At 44.4% G+C, this 19,854-nt stretch overlaps 1 protein-coding gene across 8 annotated transcripts in view; it reads right to left on the minus strand.

Annotated features, from left to right (window-relative positions):
• The window catches only part of mast4 (microtubule associated serine/threonine kinase family member 4), a 172,169-nt gene that overhangs the window by 27,050 nt on the left and 125,265 nt on the right, over positions 1–19,854 (minus strand). For 7 of the 8 annotated variants that reach the window (XM_035775808.2, XM_035775806.2, XM_052525600.1 and 4 more), the window contains 6 exons: positions 8,262–8,331; positions 6,757–6,835; positions 5,454–5,611; positions 1,048–1,123; positions 615–824; positions 32–133 (listed from right to left, as the gene is read on the minus strand). In XM_035775808.2, the coding sequence (XP_035631701.1) occupies positions 32–133; positions 615–824; positions 1,048–1,123; positions 5,454–5,611; positions 6,757–6,835; positions 8,262–8,331 (695 nt within the window). The remainder of the gene's footprint in view (positions 1–31; positions 134–614; positions 825–1,047; positions 1,124–5,453; positions 5,612–6,756; positions 6,836–8,261; positions 8,332–19,854) is intronic. The other variant, XM_035775809.2, reaches the window with a different exon arrangement.

The following is a 19,854-nucleotide window of genomic DNA, read 5'->3' on the forward strand; positions in this document are numbered from 1 at the left end:
AGCTAACTAGTGACAATCAGGCGAGACATACCAGGCATTCCAGGAGGCGTGCTGGCCTGGCGATGACGATGAGGATCTTCTTTACCAGCTCTTTGATGAAGTTCACCTCCTGGCTCTCCGACCGGGACGTGGACTATACACACACACAACAGAACACACTCGCTCAACATTTTATACAGACCTGTGAGCTGATCAGTGCTCGGGACTGGAAGTACCATTAAGTAAGAGGGAGGGATTATCATAGTAAGCCTGCATGAGGGGAGAGGACACTAAGCAATACAGAATATCTATAGTTGTAATAGTGCTTAAAAAATGACTGAATACCGTAGAGGTAAGAGAGCACTGTAAATCAAATCATTTTGGTGAAAGAATCTGTTTGATTGTATCAAAGTCCTATGCAGTAATGTGTACCGATATTGTAATTACACTGTGCTTATTACTGTGGTAAAAGGTTCATGTATTTTAAAGTGGGGTAGATGGCTCCACACTACTCTTTATTGCTTTCTTTCCTCGTCTACTTTCCTTCATTATGCCAGATTATTAATATGGGGGTAGACGACACAAGGAAAGGTAACCACTTAACATTACTGAGCTGCACCAATAGTGTCACCCACCTCCTGGAATAGCTTCTCCAGCTTGTCGGTGAGCTCACAGAAGTAGCGCGAGGTGACGTGGCCCAGGCGGCTCTTCTCCAGGCAGTCGCGGACCAGCTCGATGATCTGATGGTGGGCAAACCCCAGCACACCGTCCGCCAGCGGCAGCACGCTCTCCGGGGAGCTGGTCCGGATGATCTCCTGGATCCTCTCCTCCATCTGGGCCGTGGCCTTGAGACATGGAGGGGTGGAAAAGGTTAGAAGGAGAGGACATGAGAGAGAGAGGGTAAAAAGGTTTAAAGGTGGTAGAAAGTGGTGGCAAAAGTGGTCAGAGAGGGTAAAAAGTTTAGAAGTGGCTAAAAAAGAGCAACTATTATGTCACTGTGTAATAAACCTTATGTAAGACATTGGCATTTTGTTTTGATACCAAATGACAGGCGACAAGGCCCCTCACCTTAGGAAAGCGTTCCTTGTAGACATGGTTCATCATAATAATCTCATGATCACAACAGGATGGGGATCTTCCAGGGCTGCAAACAAATAAGAATATAAAGGAAAGATAAGTACTTATATTACAACACATACTGTATATTACAGCAGAAAAATGCATTGATATACAGTGCATTCGGAAAGTATTCAGACCCCTTGACTTTTTCCACATTTTGTTGCTTTACATCCTTACGCTAAAATGTATTAAATTGATTTTTTTCATCAATCTACACACAATAACCCATATTGACAAAGCAAAAACAGGTTTTTAGAAATGTTTGCACAGTTATAAAAAAATAAAAACAGAAATATCACATTGACATAAGTATTCAAACCCTTTACTCAGTACTTTGTTGAAGCACCTTAAGCTCTGTCAGGCTGGATGGGGAGCATTGCTGCACAGCTATTTTCTGTTCTCTACAGAGATGTTCAAATCGAGGTTTCAAGTCCAGGCTCTGGCTGGACCACTCAAGGACATTCAGATACTTGCCCCGAAGCCACTCCAGCGTTGCGTTGCCTTGGCTGTGTGCTTAGGGTCACTGTCCTGTTGGAAGGTGAACAATCACCCCAGTCTGAGGTCCTGAATGCTCTGGAGCAGGTTTTCATGAAGGATCCTTGTACTTTTCTCTGTTCATTTTTCCCCTCAATCCTGACTAGTCTCCCAGTCCCTGCTGCTGAAAAACTTCAATGCAGCATGCTGCCACCACCATGCTCCACCGTAGGGATGATACCAGGTTTCCTCCAGACATTCAATTCTTTGGCCTGAATGCCAAGCATCATATCAGACAAGATAATCTTGTTTCTCATGGTCTTTTGGCAAACACCAAATCAAAACCAATTTTATTGGTCAAATGTGCCAAATACAACAGGTGTAGTAGACCTTATAGTGAAATGCTTACTTACAAGCCCTTAACACTTTGTTTTGGCATTTTCTTAAAACTCAGAGATAAGAAAAACAAATAATTCAAGAGCAGCAGTAAATAATAGCGGGGCTATATACAGGTTCAGAGTCAATGTGTCAATGTGCGGAGGCACCGGTGACGAGGTAATTGAGGAAATATGTACATGCAGGTAGGGTTATTAAAGTGGCTATGCATAGATAACAGAGAGAAGCAGCAGTGTGGTGGGGGTGCAAATAGTCTGGGTAGCCATTTGATTATCTGTTCAGGAGTCTTATGGCTTGGGGGAAGATGCTGTTCAGAAGCCTCTTGGACCTAGATTTGGCGCTCCGGTACTGCTTGCCGTGCGGTAGCAGAGAGAACAGTCCATGACTAGGGTGGCTGGAGTCTGACATTTTTTAGGGCCTTCCTGACACCGCCTGGTATAGGGGTATAGCTTGTCCCCGGTGATGTACTGGGCCATACACACTACCCCCTGCAGTGCCTTGCGGTCGGAGACTGAGCAGTTGCCATACCAGGCAGTGATGCAACCCGTCAGGATGCTCTCGATGGTGCCGTTAAACCTTTTGAGGATCCTTTTCCTGTAGTCCACAATAATCTCCTTTGTCTTGATCACATTGAGGGAGAGATTGTTGTCCTTGCACCACATGGTCAGGTCTCTGACCTCCCTATAGGCTTCCTCATCGCTGTTGGTGATCAGGCCTACCACTTTTGTTTCATCAGCAAACTTGGTGTTGGCGTCGTGCCTGGCCGCGCAATCACGAGTGAACAGGGAGTACAGGAGGGGACTGAGCACACATTCCTGAGGGGCCCCCATGTTGAGCATAAGCGTGGCATATGTGTTGTTACCTACCCTTACCACCTGGTGGCAGCACGTCAGTAAGTCTAGGATCCAGTTGCAGAGGGAGGTGTTTTGTCCCAGGGTCTTTAGCTTAGTGATGAGCTTTGAGGACACTATGCTGTTGAACACTGAGCTGTAGTCAATGAATAGCAATCTCACATAGGTGTTCCTTTTGTCCAGGTGGGAAAGGGCATTGTGGAGTGCAATAGAGATTGCATCATCTGTGGATCTGTTGGTGCGGTATGCAAATTGGAGTGGGTCTAGGGTTTCTGGGATAATGGTGTTGATGTAAGCCATGACCAGCTTTTCAAAGCATTTCATGGCTACAGATGTGAGAGCTACGAGTCAGTAGTCATTTAGGCAGATTACCTTAGCCTCTGTGCCCAAGAACACTATGGTGGTCTGCTTGAAACATGTTGGTATTACAGACTCAGACAGGGAGAGGTTGAAACTGTCAGTGAAGACACTTGCCAGTTGGTCAGTGCATGCTCGGCGTACACATCCTGGTAATCCGTCTGGCCCTGCGACCTTGTGAATGTTGAACTGTTTAAAGGTCTTACTGACATCGGCTGCGGAGAGCGTGATCACACAGTCAACCCGACGAGCTGGTGCTCTCATGCATGTTTCAGTGTTACTTGCCTCAAAGCGAGCATAGAAGTTATTTAGCTCGTCTAGTAGGCTTGTGACACTGGGCAGCTCTTGGTAGGGCTTCCTTTTGTAGTGTGTAATAGTTTGCAAGCCCTGCCACATCCGACGAGTTATGGAGCCGCTGTAGTACGATTCGATCTTAGTCCTGTATTGACGCTTTGCCTGTTTGATGGTTCGTCGCAGAGCATAGTGAGATTTCTTATAAGCTTCCGGGTTAGAGTCCCGCCTTGAAAGCAGCAGCTCTACCCTTTAGCTCGGTGCGAATGTTGCCTGTAATCTATGGCTTCTGGTATGTACATACGGTCACTGTGGGGATGACGTCCTCAATGCACTTATTGATAAAGCCAGTGACTGATGTGGTGTACTCCTCAATGCCATCGGAAGAATCCCGGAACATATTCCTGTCTGCTCCAGCAAAACAGTCCTGTAGTTAAGTATCTGTTTCATCTTGACCACCTTTTTTTAAAGACAGAGTCACTGGTGCTTCCTGCTTGAATTTTTTCTTGTAAGCCGGAGGATAGAGTTATGGTCAGATTTGCCAAATGGAGGGCGAGGGAGAGCTTTGTACACGTCTCTGTGTATGTAGTAAAGGTGGTCTAGAATCCCCCCCCTCTGGTTGCACATTTAACATGCTGATAGAAATTTGGTAAAACTGATTTAAGTTTCCCTGTATTAAAGTCACGGCCACCTGGAGCGCCGCCTCCGGATGAGCGTTTTCCTGTTTTCTTATGGCGGAATACAGCTCATTGAGTGCAGTTTCAGTGCCAACTTCGCTCTGCGGTGGAATGTAGACAGCTACGAAAAATACAGATGAAAACTCTCTAGGTAGATAGTGTGGTCTACAGCATACCATGAGATACTCTACCTCAGGCGAGAAAACTTTGAGACTTCCTTAGATATTGTGCACCAGCTGTTTACATAAATGCATAGGCCTCCGCCCGTGTCTTACCAGAGGCTGCTGTTCTGTCTGGCCGATAGAGTGTATAACCCACCAGTTGTATGTTCTTAATGTCGTCATTCAGCTACGACTTGGTGAAACATAAGAGTTTTTAATGTCCCATTGGTAGGATATAAATGCTTTCAGTCCGTCCAAGCGGACTGTCATGTGCATTTTACTGATGAGTGGCTTCCGTCTGGCCACTCTACCATAAAGGACTGATTGCTGGAGTGCTGCAGGGATGGTTGTCCTTCTGGAAGGTTCTCCCATCTCCACAGAGGAACTCTGGAGCTCTGTCAGAGTGACCATCGGGTTCTTGGTGACCTCCCTGACTAAGGCCCTTCTCCCCCAATCGCTCAGTTTGGCTGGGTGGCCAGCTCTAGGAAGAGTCTTGGGTGTTCTAAACTTATTCCAATTAAGAATGATGGAGGCCAGTGTGTTCTTGGGGATCTTAAATGCTGCAGACTTTCTTTTGTAGCCTTCCCCAGATATGTGGCTCGACACAATCCTGTCTCAGAGCTCTATGGACCATTCCTTCGACCTCATGGCTTGGTTTTTGCTCTGACATGCACTGTCAACTGTGGGACCTTATATAGACAGGTGTGTGCCTTTCCAAATCATGTCAGATTTGGAAAGTGTCTATTGATTTGACCACAGGTGGACTCCAATAAAGTTGCAGAAACATCTCAAGGATAATGGAAACAGGATGCACCTGAGCTCTATTTTGAGTCTCATAGCAAAGGGTCTGAATAATTATGTATGTATGTATTATGTATTTCTGTTTTTTTTAATTACATTTCAAAAAACCTGTTTATGCGGTATTGTGTGTAGATATCTTAAATCCATTTAAAAATAAGGCTGTAAACGTAACATGTGTAAAAGGGGTCCGAATACTTTCCAAATGCACTCTTGGTCTCTTGAAAAATATATTTTTTTATCTCAATGAGACTAACATGGATAAATAAATAAAAAGGACTGTCATTTTCAGCAACTGTTATTCCCAGCATCCTTAAAGGTGTATGACCTGGCCGGGCCTCCGTACATACCTGAGACTGCGCGAGCGGGGTCGCATTGGCGCGTTCCCCCTCCGTCGGTCGTCCCCGGCGATGCTCTCGGTGCAGAAGTGCTTGGAGAGAAAGTGCAGCTCATCCGGGGTGGGCTGGAAGGGTAGCTGGTGCAGCTTCTCCTGTGATGAACAGGACGACTGGAAATGAAATAAAATACATTGAACGAGAAAAGAAAAGATAAAAAGGAGAGGCTAATGCTTTGATTCATGTTTTTGCACGAGAGAATGACAGATACCAGGAGAGTAGCATGTTTTTTCTGACTGTTGTGTTTATTTGATTGGGTAAATGTTCATTACAGTATTGATGCCCTTATACAGTGTCTTGAAAATGAAGGACAAACTTATGGGTGCCAAAACGGTTGCGACGGTACAGTAGATGAAAGCTAACAAATTACTGTGAACATTCCCATGTTTCCTCATTACATTGTTCTCAAATCCAATCCAAATAGGGATTCAATTTAAACTAAACTGTAAACATAGCCTGGACAAACAACACAGTTGCTGGTGTTAATCCCGCTCTATGGTAGTTCCCCCTAACCAGTCGCCCTCACCAGCCTCCGGCAACATGTTAAGTATTTATCAGCTCTAATTGATGGTCCTCAAAAAACATGGCCGTTAACAAACAACCCATTACTTTGTGTGTGACGGCTTGTTTACTTTGTGTAGTCTGCCATGGGGTTGTGTAGTTTGCCATGGGGTTGTGTGTGTGTGTGTGTGTGTGTGTGTGTGTGTGTGTGTGTGTGTGTGTGTGTGTGTGTGTGTGTGTGTGTGTGTGTGTGTGTGTCAGAGAGTTGACCGTCGCCTGCCTGTGTGATTTGAGTTTGTCAGTAAACAGAGCAGAGTTATGTGTTTGTGTTTGTGTGTGTGTGGGTGGCCTAGCTGTGTGCCAGGGCCATATTTACTCCAAAACAAATCTGCTGGCCCTAAATACAGCGTCTGGTGGTATGTGTCAGCCTGCAAGACACTAGCGGGGGAATGGCACCAATCATCTCTGACTACCAGTAGCCTACAGCACAGCACAGTACAGTACAGGTGACTGAAGTACAGACTAGAGGATGCCCATCAGATGATCATTTCACATTGAAACATATTTATTTGAACGATTATTTGAATATCCAGTGATCTGGTACAGTATATGTATTTTTAGATTGAAAGGGTTTTCCACCAGTATGTGAAAAAGTTATGTTAAACAACCTTTTTGGCATTGCTTTTTAAAAATCTAGCTAACACATAATATATTTTGTTTTCATGGCCTTTAACAAATTGAGTGGTATGGTACATACAGAAACAGTGGAGCTGGGTGTGTTGGTGCCATAGCCAGAGGAAGGCAGAGAGGCCAAAGACCAGCGTCGTCCATCAGTCCTGCTCAAACACACAGACAGAGATAGAAAGAGACAGACGTCATCATAAACTCAGAAACCATCCATAACTAAATCAGTAATATGAGAACTGTAGTTAACAAAACATAAAAATAACTATTAATGATATTCAAAACAAGACTACTCAAAGCTCCAGGATGTTGAATAACATACCTACACTACAAATGCACAACGTTCTAGATGACCTTTGACCTATGTGCAGAGTTAGGTCATTTGCAACCTTTACCTTTCCGGAAGAATAGGTAGGAAAGACTGCTTTTAAATAGCCTACTGCATCATTTACAGTGGATTACATTGGAGTCACTTAGCAGACACTTTTATCCAGAGTGACATACAGTAGTGAATGCACACATTGTCGTACAGGTCCCCCGTGAGAATCGAACCCACACGGGACGCAGTTTCCTTGATCTACGCTACCTGCCACCCACATATTTGACCTTTATTTAACTAGGCAAGTCAGTCAAGAACAAATTCTTATTTTCAATGACGGCCTAGGAACAGCGGATTAACTGCCTTGTTCAGGGGCAAAACAACAGATTTGAACCTTGTCAGCTCAGAGATTTGATCTTGCAACCTTTCGGTTACTAGTCCAACGCTCTAACCACTAGGCTACCCTGCCACCCCAACCTACCCTGCCGCCCCAACCTACCGAGTAGTGAGATGTCTTCTGTTGCACTAACCAATAACACTGAACATTGATACAAACTCAGAGGAATAACGTGTGGGGATAAAATGTAGGGACATCTAGAAACACATCAAACAGATGTGATTCAGGTATAATGGCAAGGTAACAATGACGTTGTGTATTCATAGACATGAGTAACAGGAAGAAGAGCTATGAAGAGCTATGATGTTTACATGACAAAACAGAGTCCGAACATGACTTGTCTGGTCTGTGGCACTGACGGAATAAATAATAAATAAATAAGCTGTTAAAAGTCGTGTTGAGTGAAGGTTGAACAAAAAAAGATTTCAGGCTTTTTGTGAAGACGTGGAGAAAAGCACTTCAGAAAACACGAGGAGTTTGAGTCTGATGATGGTAAAAGACTGAACCCTTGAACCTGCCTGTGATTTCAATCTCTGTATAGAGAGCCTGTCAGAACACGGTGAGATCCTGCCTTCGCTTCTCAAAAGAACCGCTGCCTGTCTGCGGCAGACAATAATAGCACCACAATGTGGCTTTGTTGTTTAAAAAAAGATACATGTTTCTTTTAAGATTCATATTTCCTATGGATGCCTCAATTCTCATACCATTTGTCAGATAACCACCAAGATAAAGTACTACTACTACTACTTTACTACTTAAAATAATAAAACCTGCCCATAAGCATTGTATTGCAGACTATTGGTATGCTAGTTGAGTAGAGTTACGGAGAAAAGGTTCAACTGGCATTGACTTTTACTAATACCTCCGTGCAAATGAGAAGTGGGCTGAGGCACTAGGAGAGAAGTTTCTGGGGCTGTCTTGAGGACTCGTTCCTGTTGTTCAGAGAGGAAGCAGAGAAACAAGAGGAGATTACAAGTTATTAAAGAAAACATTCCAGAAACTTGAGACAAATGCATTTTAAATGAGTCAAGGAAATAATAATACTGAGCCTACAGCATAGAATCAAACCCATACCAAACCTATATAAAGACTTGGTCTTTTTTCTTTAAATAAGAAAGTGTAATAAGCCAGCATAGATGACACATGTCTTCATCAATTTACTCTCAGCTATTGTACTTTACACAGAATTTTAGATTTAATTGTGTTTCATTGGCTCTTATCTGAAGGAGCTTAATCTAGGAAGACTGAAATGGGACTGTCTCTCAAATGGGACTGCTCTGCTTGAAGCAGTAATTACATAATCATAATAATATACTTCCACATTGCAGCTCATCAGCTTGGATTAATCAGGAGAAACATGATTAATGGCACAAAAGAAAAGAAGAAAAAATGAGCCCAACAAATGTTTTTTTTTTGGGGGGCAAAACTTGTCGATATAAGGTTTTACAGCAGGGAAATGAAAGTAATATTTCCAGTGGTGGGAAAAGTACCTAATTGGTAAAAGTTACCCAGTAAAATAGTACTTGAGTAAAAGTCTAGATTCAGATTCATATTTCCTATGTATGCCACATTCTCATGTAATTTTTCAGATAACCACAAAGAACTAGTATAAATTACTTTCTGGAAATAAATAAAGCCTGACCATAAGCATTTTATTGCTGACTATTGGCAGCAATAAATATTTAAATCTACTTCAGAATCAAAAATAAATGTAATTACACTTAAGTATCAAATGTAGAAGTAAAAGTGTAAATCATTTCAAATTCCATGTATTAAGCAATGCAGACGGCACCATTTTATAGTTTTTAGCCAGGGGCACACTCAGAGATTATTTACAAAAGATGCCTTTGTGTTTATTGAGTCCCCCAGACCATAGGCAGTAGGGGTGACCACGTGTCATCTTGAGAAGTGAGTGAATTTGACAAATTTCCTGTCATGCTTAGCATTCAAAACGTAACACGTACTTTGGGTTGTCAGGAAAAAAATGTATAGAGTAAAAAGTACAATATTTTCTTTAGGAATGGAGTAAAAGTATGGAGTAAGAGTAAAAGTTGTCAAAAATATAAATAGTAATGTACAGATATCCCCAAAAACTACAAGTGTACTTTAAAGTATTTTACCACCACTGAATTTTCATAAATTGCCATCCAAAAGAGCAATTGTCCAATAACTATGCTTCAAATGTTTATTTCATACATTGTGACAATGACACGAGAATGGCCGCAAATGTTCAGAAAAGCAAGAGAAAATCCCCCTTTTTTAATCCTATTAATTGTATATCAGTTATCGGTGGAGTTATCAGCTACTGTAAGAGTAGCCTTTAGGCTAATACCGTAGTCTAAATAGCTATCAAAGACAGTCTGGGTGAAGACATCTGGCTATAAAAGACATTTACAACAGTCCATAAGATGTTAGTTAGCCATTAGCTAACAGTTGCTAATAGTTGGGGTCTTGGAGTTTTATTGCAGAACTTGAAGTCCTATAGTGGAGCCTGAAGCATCCTCTACCAGGGAGGCCCTCCAAATGATCCCTCCATCTCTCAATCTCACCATCCACATGGACAGCATCCACTTATTACCCACATGCCTACTGTTCTGTGGTCCTGCCTCAGGCTATTGAACACATCATACTACGGGACTTTCCCCAACGGCAGCAACTAGGCCTTGTGTTCCCTCAGCATTAAGGTAAAGAACTAACCCTTGGTCCAACGTTAATTAACCACAATTAACTCTGTAGCCAAAGGCTCGAGTAAACAGTTAATAAACCAAGGGCAACGATGGCAACCCCTGAGACAAATCTGATAGCGAGAAGGCTATGCAATACTGGGGGAACAATGGTGGTACTGAGGAACAGAGAGAGGCTGTTTATATGGCGATGTCACCTGTTTGTGGTGTAATTTAATTATAGCTGATGTGCGTAGGTAAGTACATCACCAGGATGGGATAGAACACACCTGAGGAAAAGGAACACATGGTAACTATCCAGTGAAAATCTCACTTTAAAAGTTCATATTCTTTTATATACACTGCTCCAAAAAAATAAAGGGAACACTAAAATAACACGTCCTAGATCTGAATGAATGAAATATTCTGATTAAATTGTTTTTTCTTTACATAGTTGAATGTGCTGACAACAAAACCACACAAAAATGATCAATGGAAATCAAATTTATCAACCCATGGAGGTCTGGATTTAGAGTCATACTCAAAATTAAAGTGGAAAACCACACTACAGGCTGATCCAACTTTGATGTAATGTCCTTAAAACAAGTCAAAATGCGGCTCAGTAGTGTGTGTGGCCTCCACGTGCCTGTATGACCTCCCTACAACGTCTGGGCATGCTCCTGATGAGGTGGCGGATGGTCTCCTGATGGCCAACTCCTGGACAGTCTGTGGTGCAAAGTGGTGGATGGAGCGAGACATGATGTCCCAGATGTGCTCAATTGGATTCAGGTCTGGTGAACGGACGGGCCAGTCCATAGCATCAATGCCTTCCTCTTGCAGGAACTGCTGACACACTCCAGCCACATGAGGTCAAGCATTGTCTTGCATTAGGAGGAACCCAGGGCCAACCACACCAGCATATGGTCTCCAAGAGGTCTGAGGATCTCATCTCGGTACCTTATGGCAGTCAGGCTACCTCTGGCGAGCACATGGAGGGCTGTGCGGCCCCCCAAAGAAATGCCACCCCACACCATGACTGACCCACCGCCAAACCGGTCATGCTGGAGGATGTTGCAGGCAGCAGAACGTTCTCCACGGCGTCTTCAGACTGTCACATGTGCTCAGTGTGAACCTGCTTTCATCTGTGAAGAGCACAGGGCGCCAGTGGCGAATTTGCCAATCTTGGTGTTCGCTGGGAAATGCCAAACATCCTGCACGGTGTTGGGCTTTAAGCACAACCCCCACCTGTGGACATCGGGCCCTCATACCACCCTCATGGAGTCTGTTTCTGACCGTTTGAGCAGACACATGCACATTTGTGGCCTACTGGAGGTCATTTTGCAGGGCTCTGGCAGTGCTCGTCCTGCTCCTCCTTGCACAAAGGCGGAGGTAGCGGTCCTGCTGCTGGGTTGTTGCATATATACATATGAGATGAGTATGTAGACAAAGTAAACAAAGTGGCATAGTTAAAGTGGCTAGTGATACATGTATTACATAAGGATGCAGTCGATGATACAGAGTACAGTATATACGTATGCATATGAGATGAATAATGTAGGGTAAGTAACATTATATAAGGTAGCATTGTTTAAAGTGGCTAGTGATATATTTACATAATTTCCCATCAATTCCCATTATTAAAGTGGCTGGAGTTGGGTCAGTGTCAATGTCAGTGTGTTGGCAGCAGCCACTCAATGTTAGTGGTGGCTGTTTAACAGTCTGATGGCCTTGGGATAGAAGCTGTTTTTCAGTCTCTCGGTCCCAGCTTTGATGCACCTGTACTGACCTCGCCTTCTGGATGATAGCGGGGTGAACAGGCAGTGGCTCGGGTGGTTGATGTCCTTGATGATCTTTATGGCCTTCCTGTAACATCGGGTGGTGTAGGTGTCCTGGAGGGCAGGTAGTTTGCCCCCGGTGATGCGTTGTGCAGACCTCACTACCCTCTGGAGAGCCTTACGGTTGAGGGCGGAGCAGTTGCCGTACCAGGCGGTGATACAGCCCGCCAGGATGCTCTCGATTGTGCATCTGTAGAAGTTTGTGAGTGCTTTTGGTGACAAGCCAAATTTCTTCAGCCTCCTGAGGTTGAAGAGGCGCTGCTGCGCCTTCTTCACGACGCTGTCTGGGTGAGTGGACCAATTCAGTTTGTCTGTGATGTGCATTTATCGCCCTCCAGGTCCCCTCGGAGAGTTCATCAATGAGCTTGATGCCTTGATAAGCTCCTTTCCTGAGGACGGCTCACCTCTCACAGTTCTGGGCGACTTTAACCTCCCCACGTCTACCTTTGACTCATTCCTCTCTGCCTCCTTTCCACTCCTCTCCTCTTTTGACCTCACCCTCTCACCTTCCCCCCCTACTCACAAGGCAGGCAATACGCTCGACCTCATCTTTACTAGATGCTGTTCTTCCACTAACCTCATTGCAACTCCCCTCCAAGTCTCCGACCACTACCTTGTATCCTTTTCCCTCTCGCTCTCATCCAACACTTCCCACACTGCCCCTACTCGGATGGTATCGCGCCGTCCCAACCATCGCTCTCTCTCCCCCGCTACTCTCTCCTCTTCCATCCTATCATCTCTTCCCTCTGCTCAAACCTTCTCCAACCTATCTCCTGATTCTGCCTCCTCAACCCTCCTCTCCTCCCTTTCTGCATCCTTTGACTCTCTATGTCCCCTATCCTCCAGGCCGGCTCGGTCCTCCCCTCCCGCTCCGTGGCTCGACGACTCATTGCGAGCTCACAGAACAGGGCTCCGGGCAGCCGAGCGGAAATGGAGGAAAACTCGCCTCCCTGCGGACCTGGCATCCTTTCACTCCCTCCTCTCTACATTTTCCTCCTCTGTCTCTGCTGCTAAAGCCACTTTCTACCACTAAATTCCAAGCATCTGCCTCTAACCCTAGGAAGCTCTTTGCCACCTTCACCTCCCTCCTGAATCCTCCTCCCCCTCCCCCCCCTCCTCCCTCTCTGCAGATGACTTCGTCAACTATTTTGAAAAGAAGGTCGACGACATCCGATCCTCGTTTGCTAAGTCAAACGACACCGCTGGTTCTGCTCACACTGCCCTACCCTGTGCTCTGACCTCTTTCTCCCCTCTCTCTCCAGATGAAATCTCGCGTCTTGTGACGGCCGGCCGCCCAACAACCTGCCCGCTTGACCCTATCCCCTCCTCTCTTCTCCAGACCATTTCCGGAGACCTTCTCCCTTACCTCACCTCGCTCATCAACTCATCCCTGACCGCTGGCTACGTCCCTTCCGTCTTCAAGAGAGCGAGAGTTGCACCCCTTCTGAAAAACCCTACACTCGATCCCTCCGATGTCAACAACTACAGACCAGTATCCCTTCTTTCTTTTCTCTCCAAAACTCTTGAACGTGCCGTCCTTGGCCAGCTCTCCCGCTATCTCTCTCAGAATGACCTTCTTGATCCAAATCAGTCAGGTTTCAAGACTAGTCATTCAACTGAGACTGCTCTTCTCTGTATCACGGAGGCGCTCCGCACTGCTAAAGCTAACTATCTCTCCTCTGCTCTCATCCTTCTAGACCTATCGGCTGCCTTCGATACTGTGAACCATCAGATCCTCCTCTCCACCCTCTCCGAGTTGGGCATCTCCGGTGCGGCCCACGCTTGGATTGCGTCCTACCTGACAGGTCGCTCCCACCAGGTGGCGTGGCGAGAATCTGTCTCCTCACCACGCGGTCTCACCACTGGTGTCCCCCAGGGCTCTGTTCTAGGCCCTCTCCTATTCTCGCTATACATCAAGTCACTTGGCTCTGTCATAACCTCACATGGTCTCTCCTATCATTGCTATGCAGACGACACACAATTAATCTTCTCCTTTCCCCCTTCTGATGACCAGGTGGCGAATCGCATCTCTGCATGTCTGGCAGACATATCAGTGTGGATGACGGATCACCACCTCAAGCTGAACAGTTCCCGCTCAGCCCAGTCAAAACTGTTCGCTGCTCTGGCCCCCCAATGGTGGAACAAACTCCCTCACGACGCCAGGACAGCGGAGTCAATCACCACCTTCCGGAGACACCTGAAACCCCACCTCTTTAAGGAATACCTAGGATAGGATAAAGTAATCCTTCTCACCCCCCTTAAAAGATTTAGATGCACTATTGTGAAGTGGCTGTTCCACTGGATGTCATAAGGTGAATGCACCAATTTGTAAGTCGCTCTGGATAAGAGCGTCTGCTAAATGACTTAAATGTAAAATGTAAATGTAAATGTAAAATGTAAATGTATGCAGAGGAACTTAAAACTTGCTACCCTCTCCACTACTGTTCCATCGATGTGGATAGGGGGGTGTTCCCTCTGCTGTTTCCTGAAGTCCACAATCATCTCCTTAGTTTTGTTGACGTTGAGTGTGAGGTTATTTTCCTGACACCACACTCCGAGGGCCCTCACCTCCTCCCTGTAGGCCGTCTCGTCGTTGTTGGTAATCAAGCCTACCACTGTTGTGTCGTCCGCAAACTTGATGATTGAGTTGGAGGCGTGCGTGGCCACGCAGTCGTGGGTGAACAGGGAGTACAGGAGAGGGCTCAGAACGCACCCTTGTGGGGCCCCCGTGTTGAGGATCAGCGGGGAGGAGATGTTGCCTACCCTCACCACCTGGGGGCGGCCCGTCAGGAAGTCCAGTACCCAGTTGCACAGGGCGGGGTCGAGACCCAGGCTCTCGAGCTTGATGACGAGCTTGGAGGGTACTATGGTGTTGAATGCCGAGCTGTAGTCGATGAACAGCATTCTCACATAGGTATTCCTCTTGTCCAGATGGGTTAGGGCAGTGTGGTTGAGATTGCATCGTCTGTGGACCTATTTGGGCGGTAAGCAAATTGGAGTGGGTCTAGGGTGTCAGGTAGGGTGGAGGTGATATGGTCCTTGACTAGTCTCTCAAAGCACTTCATGATGACGGAAGTGAGTGCTACGGGGCGGTAGTCGTTTAGCTCAGTTACCTTCGCTTTCTTGGGAACAGGAACAATGGTGGCCCTCTTGAAGCATGTGGAAACAGCAGACTGGTATAGGGATTGATTGAATATGTCCGTAAACACACCGGCCAGCTGGTCTGCACATGCTCTGAGGGCGCGGCTGGGGATGCCGTCTGGGCCTGCAGCCTTGCGAGGGTTAACACGTTTAAATGTCTTACTCACCTCGGCTGCAGTGAAGGAGAGACCGCATGTTTTCGTTGCAGGCCGTGTCAGTGGCACTGTATTGTCCTCAAAGCGGGCAAAAAAGTTATTTAGTCTGCCTGGGAGCAAGACATCCTGGTCCGTGACTGGGCTGGGTTTCTTCTTTTAGTCCGTGATTGACTGTAGACCCTGCCACATGCCTCTTGTGTCTGAGCCGTTGAATTGAGATTCTACTTTGTCTCTGTACTGACACTTAGCTTGTTTGATAGCCTTGCGGAGGGAATAGCTGCACTGTTTGTATTCGGTCATGTTACCAGACACCTTGCCCTGATTAAAAGCAGTGGTTCGCGCTTTCAGTTTCACGCGAATGCTGCCATCAATCCACGGTTTCTGGTTAGGGAATGTTTTTATCGTTGCTATGGGAACGACATCTTCAACGCACGTTCTAATGAACTCGCACACCGAATCAGCGTATTCTGCAATATTTTTATCTGACGCAATACGAAACATGTCCCAGTCCACGTGATGGAAGCAGTCTTGGAGTGTGGAGTCAGCTTGGTCGGACCAGCGTTGGACAGACCTCAGCGTGGGAGCCTCTTGTTTAAGTTTCTGTCTGTAGGCAGGGATCAACAAAATGGAGTCGTGGTCAGCTTTTCCGAAAGGGGGGCGGGGCAGGGCCTTATATGCGTTGCGGAAGTTAGAGTAACAATGATCCAAGGTTTTACCACCCCTGGTTGCGCAATCGATATGCTGATAAAATTTAGGGAGTCTTGTTTTCAGATTAGCTTTCTTAAAATCCCCAGCTACAATGAATGCAGCCTCCGGATAAATGGTTTCCAGTTTGCAAAGAGTTAAATAAAGTTCGTTCAGAGCCACCGATGTGTCTGCTTGGGGGGGGGGATATATACGGCTGTGATTATAATCGAAGAGAATTCTCTTGGTAGATAATGCGGTCTACATTTGATTGTGAGGAATTCTAAATCAGGTGAACAGAAGGATTTGAGTTCCTGTATGTTTCTTTCATCACACCATGTCTCGTTAGTCATGAGGCATACGCCCCCGCCACTCTTCTTACCAGAAAGATGTTTGTTTCTGTCGGCGCGATGCGTGGAGAAACCCGTTGGCTGCACCGCCCCGGATAGCATCAGCGTCTCTCCAGTGAGCCATGTTTCCGTGAAGCAGAGAACGTTACAGTCTCTGATATCCCTCTGGAATGGTACCCTTGCTCGGATTTCATCAACCTTGTTGTCAAGAGACTGGACATTGGCAAGAAGAAGGCTAGGGAGTGGTGCACGACGTGCCCGTGTCCGGAGTCTGACCAGAAGACCGCTACGTTTCCCTCTTTTACGAAGTCGTTTTTTGGGGTTGCTGCATGGAATCAATTCCGTTGACCTGTTTGTAAGGCAGAACACAGGATCCGCGTCGAGGAAAACATATTCTTGGTCGTACTGATGGTACTGATGGTGAGTTGACGCTGATCTTATATTCAGTAGTTCTTCTCGACTGTGTGTAATGAAACCTAAGATGACCTGGGGTACTAATGTAAGAAATAACACGTAAAAAAACAAGAAACTGCATAGTTTCCTAGGAATGCGAAGCGAGGCGAGGCGGCCATCTCTGTCGGCGCCGGAAGTAACCAAGTGAGATCGCCAATAGGTTGGACAATACTCTTCTCATCAATTATCTTTATTTGCACAACAGCATGTGAAATTTATTGAGCAGTATATATATATATATATATTATAAACAATACAAAACATACACATACAAAAACTACATCACACCTCCTTTATGTGAACAATGGAGGATTGGCTGATTTCCAGTTTGAGTATGCGTTTTTTAAAGATAATTGATGAGAAGAGTATTGTCCAACCTATTGGCGATCTCACTGCACCCCTCATATGTCGTGTCTTGACAGACAGACAAATTAAAAGTACATTTACATTGCAATACCTCAGACATCCATCTTTCCAACTCCACACATAACTTTTGAATTTTGTAACGTTCCCAGAAGGCATGATTTACTAAGTCATTAGTAGTTTTAAACTTCAGACATGACTCTGCCGTTGTGCTGTAGAATTTGTGAATTTTGTCTCTTGTATAATACATATTCTATACATTCATTTACACTGGATTTAGCATTCATTTTCGTTAACTGTAATATTGTTAGTTGTCTTTCAACATTCCCTCCATCTTGTGCCAAAATCAGTTATTTTTTCATCTTGGTTCCAATCGTTCAGATTTTTTTTCTAAGAGATTGTCTATTGTATAGACTCGAGGGGAAGGTTTTCTATAGCTTACCTATCATATCAATATCCTTTTCTGACTTGAATAGGATTTCCTCTAGAATGCGCTGATGCCTAAAATATTTTAAAAGACAAAGTAACTGTACAGTGACAATCTCACTTTTAAAAGTTTACATTCTGTTAACTCATACCTAAATAATGTTGTTGGGTTGTTCTGGATTTGTGGGCAAAGCATACATTGGAGAAAAACACACTTCAAAAACCCCACCTCAAACTTGTATCTCAAACAAATGCGTGATATTTCCTCATAGAACATGGCACCTTGGCTGAGTTCGCCATTCAGCGGGTCTTCTTTAAATAATATTTTGAATGACCGATATACGCACCATTCTGTTGTTTGGGTACGCCCACACCATTCAAACACATTAAAAAAAATGCTTTTTAACATACTTAATTACCAATTTTAGTAACCCTCGTTCAGATCAGAAAATGGATGGTCTTGAGGTTGCATGGGTAGATATACTTCTTCCTAAATGACATCCTATACTTGTTGGTGTGCTATCAGCCTCCTAAGCAGAATCATTTCTATGATTTACTTGAATCGAATTGCTGTGATCAAAACGTATTTGTTGATAGAGAATGTATTCTGCTTGGCGATTTTAATACAAATGTACAGTTATCACCCAAGATAAGTATGAGTAAATGCCCTGTATATCTTTAATCAGTCATTTGGACTAAAACAACTGCTTGTTGAGCCAACCCAGGTGTGTATTGACAGTAAATCAACTTTGGATTTGAATATTGGTTTTAGTGATCATAAGGTAACCTACTGTACCCGCAAGATATCCAAAATGCTACAAGAGCCAGGTAATAAATACATGAAGGTACAGTCTATGAAACAATACTCAATGTTTTGTAGAAGTACTTATTTTGGATTGGTCTCATGTACTAAACTGTGATGATTTTGATCAGCTTGGTATCTTTTTAAAGATCGGTTTCTGCAGGCACTCGACTCTGGCTTCAATGAAACAAATTTGAATCGAACAGCGACCAGGGAAATGGATCACTTCCAAGATCTTAGACCTCATAAGGAAAAGGGATCGTTACCTGGCCAGATTCATAAGGACAAACCTACAACAAGATTATGATGGTTATATTAACTGTAGAAACCAGGCAAGATACACAATGGATAAGGACAAATCCTAACATTATATAGACGCAGCCTCAAACTGTGGGAACTTTGAAAGGACATTGGCTCATAAACTTCCCATAAGGTAAAAAAAATCCTGTAGTATTGGCATGGATATTGATGATGTTTTATGCTATGACCTGGCAAAGGTTATAAATTATTTTAACACATTTTTTACCACTATAGCTATAATCCCTGGTTAAGAAGTTATCCACCTGCACAGGACACTACGGCCAGTCTTTAACAACTTTTACCAAAGCAAAGATTTCACAAATTATTTGTTTGAGCTGTACATAGTAACAGAGGACAAAGGTTCCAATCTACTATGCTTAATGAGCACAAATAAAGCAAATGTGCTGGATAACCTTCCTGCAAGATTCATAAAGAATAGTGCTTGTGTCACTGCTAAAATGATAATGCATATTGTAAACCTTTCTATTAGTAGAAGTACATTTCCCAAGGATCTCAAAACAGCCCGGGTGGTTCCACTCCACAAGAGCAGTAAAACAAATGTAGGAAACTACAGGCCTGTGTCAATACCCCTTGGAGTACCACAGGGTCAATTTTAGGGCCTCTCATTTCTTATACAGTGCCTTGCGAAAGTATTCGGCCCCCTTGAACTTTGCGACCTTTTGCCACATTTCAGGCTTCAAACATAAAGATATAAAACTGTATTTTTTTGTGAAGAATCAACAACAAGTGGGACACAATCATGAAGTGGAACGACATTTATTGGATATTTCAAACTTTTTTAACAAATCAAAAACTGAAAAATTGGGCGTGCAAAATTATTCAGCCCCCTAAGTTAATACTTTGTAGCGCCACCTTTTGCTGCGATTACAGCTGTAAGTCGCTTGGGGTATGTCTCTATCAGATTTGCACATCGAGAGACTGAATTTTTTTCCCATTCCTCCTTGCAAAACAGCTCGAGCTCAGTGAGGTTGGATGGAGAGCATTTGTCAACAGCAGTTTTCAGTTCTTTCCACAAATTCTCGATTGGATTAAGGTCTGGACTTTGACTTGGCCATTCTAACACCTGGATATGTTTATTTTTGAACCATTCCATTGTAGACTTGGCTTTATGTTTTGGATCATTGTCTTGTTGGAAGACAAATCTCTGTCCCAGTCTCAGGTCTTTTGCAGACTCCATCAGGTTTTCTTCCAGAATGGTCCTGTATTTGGCTCCATCCATCTTCCCATCAATTTTAACCATCTTCCCTGTCCCTGCTGAAGAA

Source organism: Oncorhynchus keta, chromosome 9 (assembly GCF_023373465.1).
Source record: "Oncorhynchus keta strain PuntledgeMale-10-30-2019 chromosome 9, Oket_V2, whole genome shotgun sequence".
In the NCBI taxonomy this organism is placed as follows: Eukaryota; Metazoa; Chordata; class Actinopteri; order Salmoniformes; family Salmonidae; genus Oncorhynchus; species Oncorhynchus keta.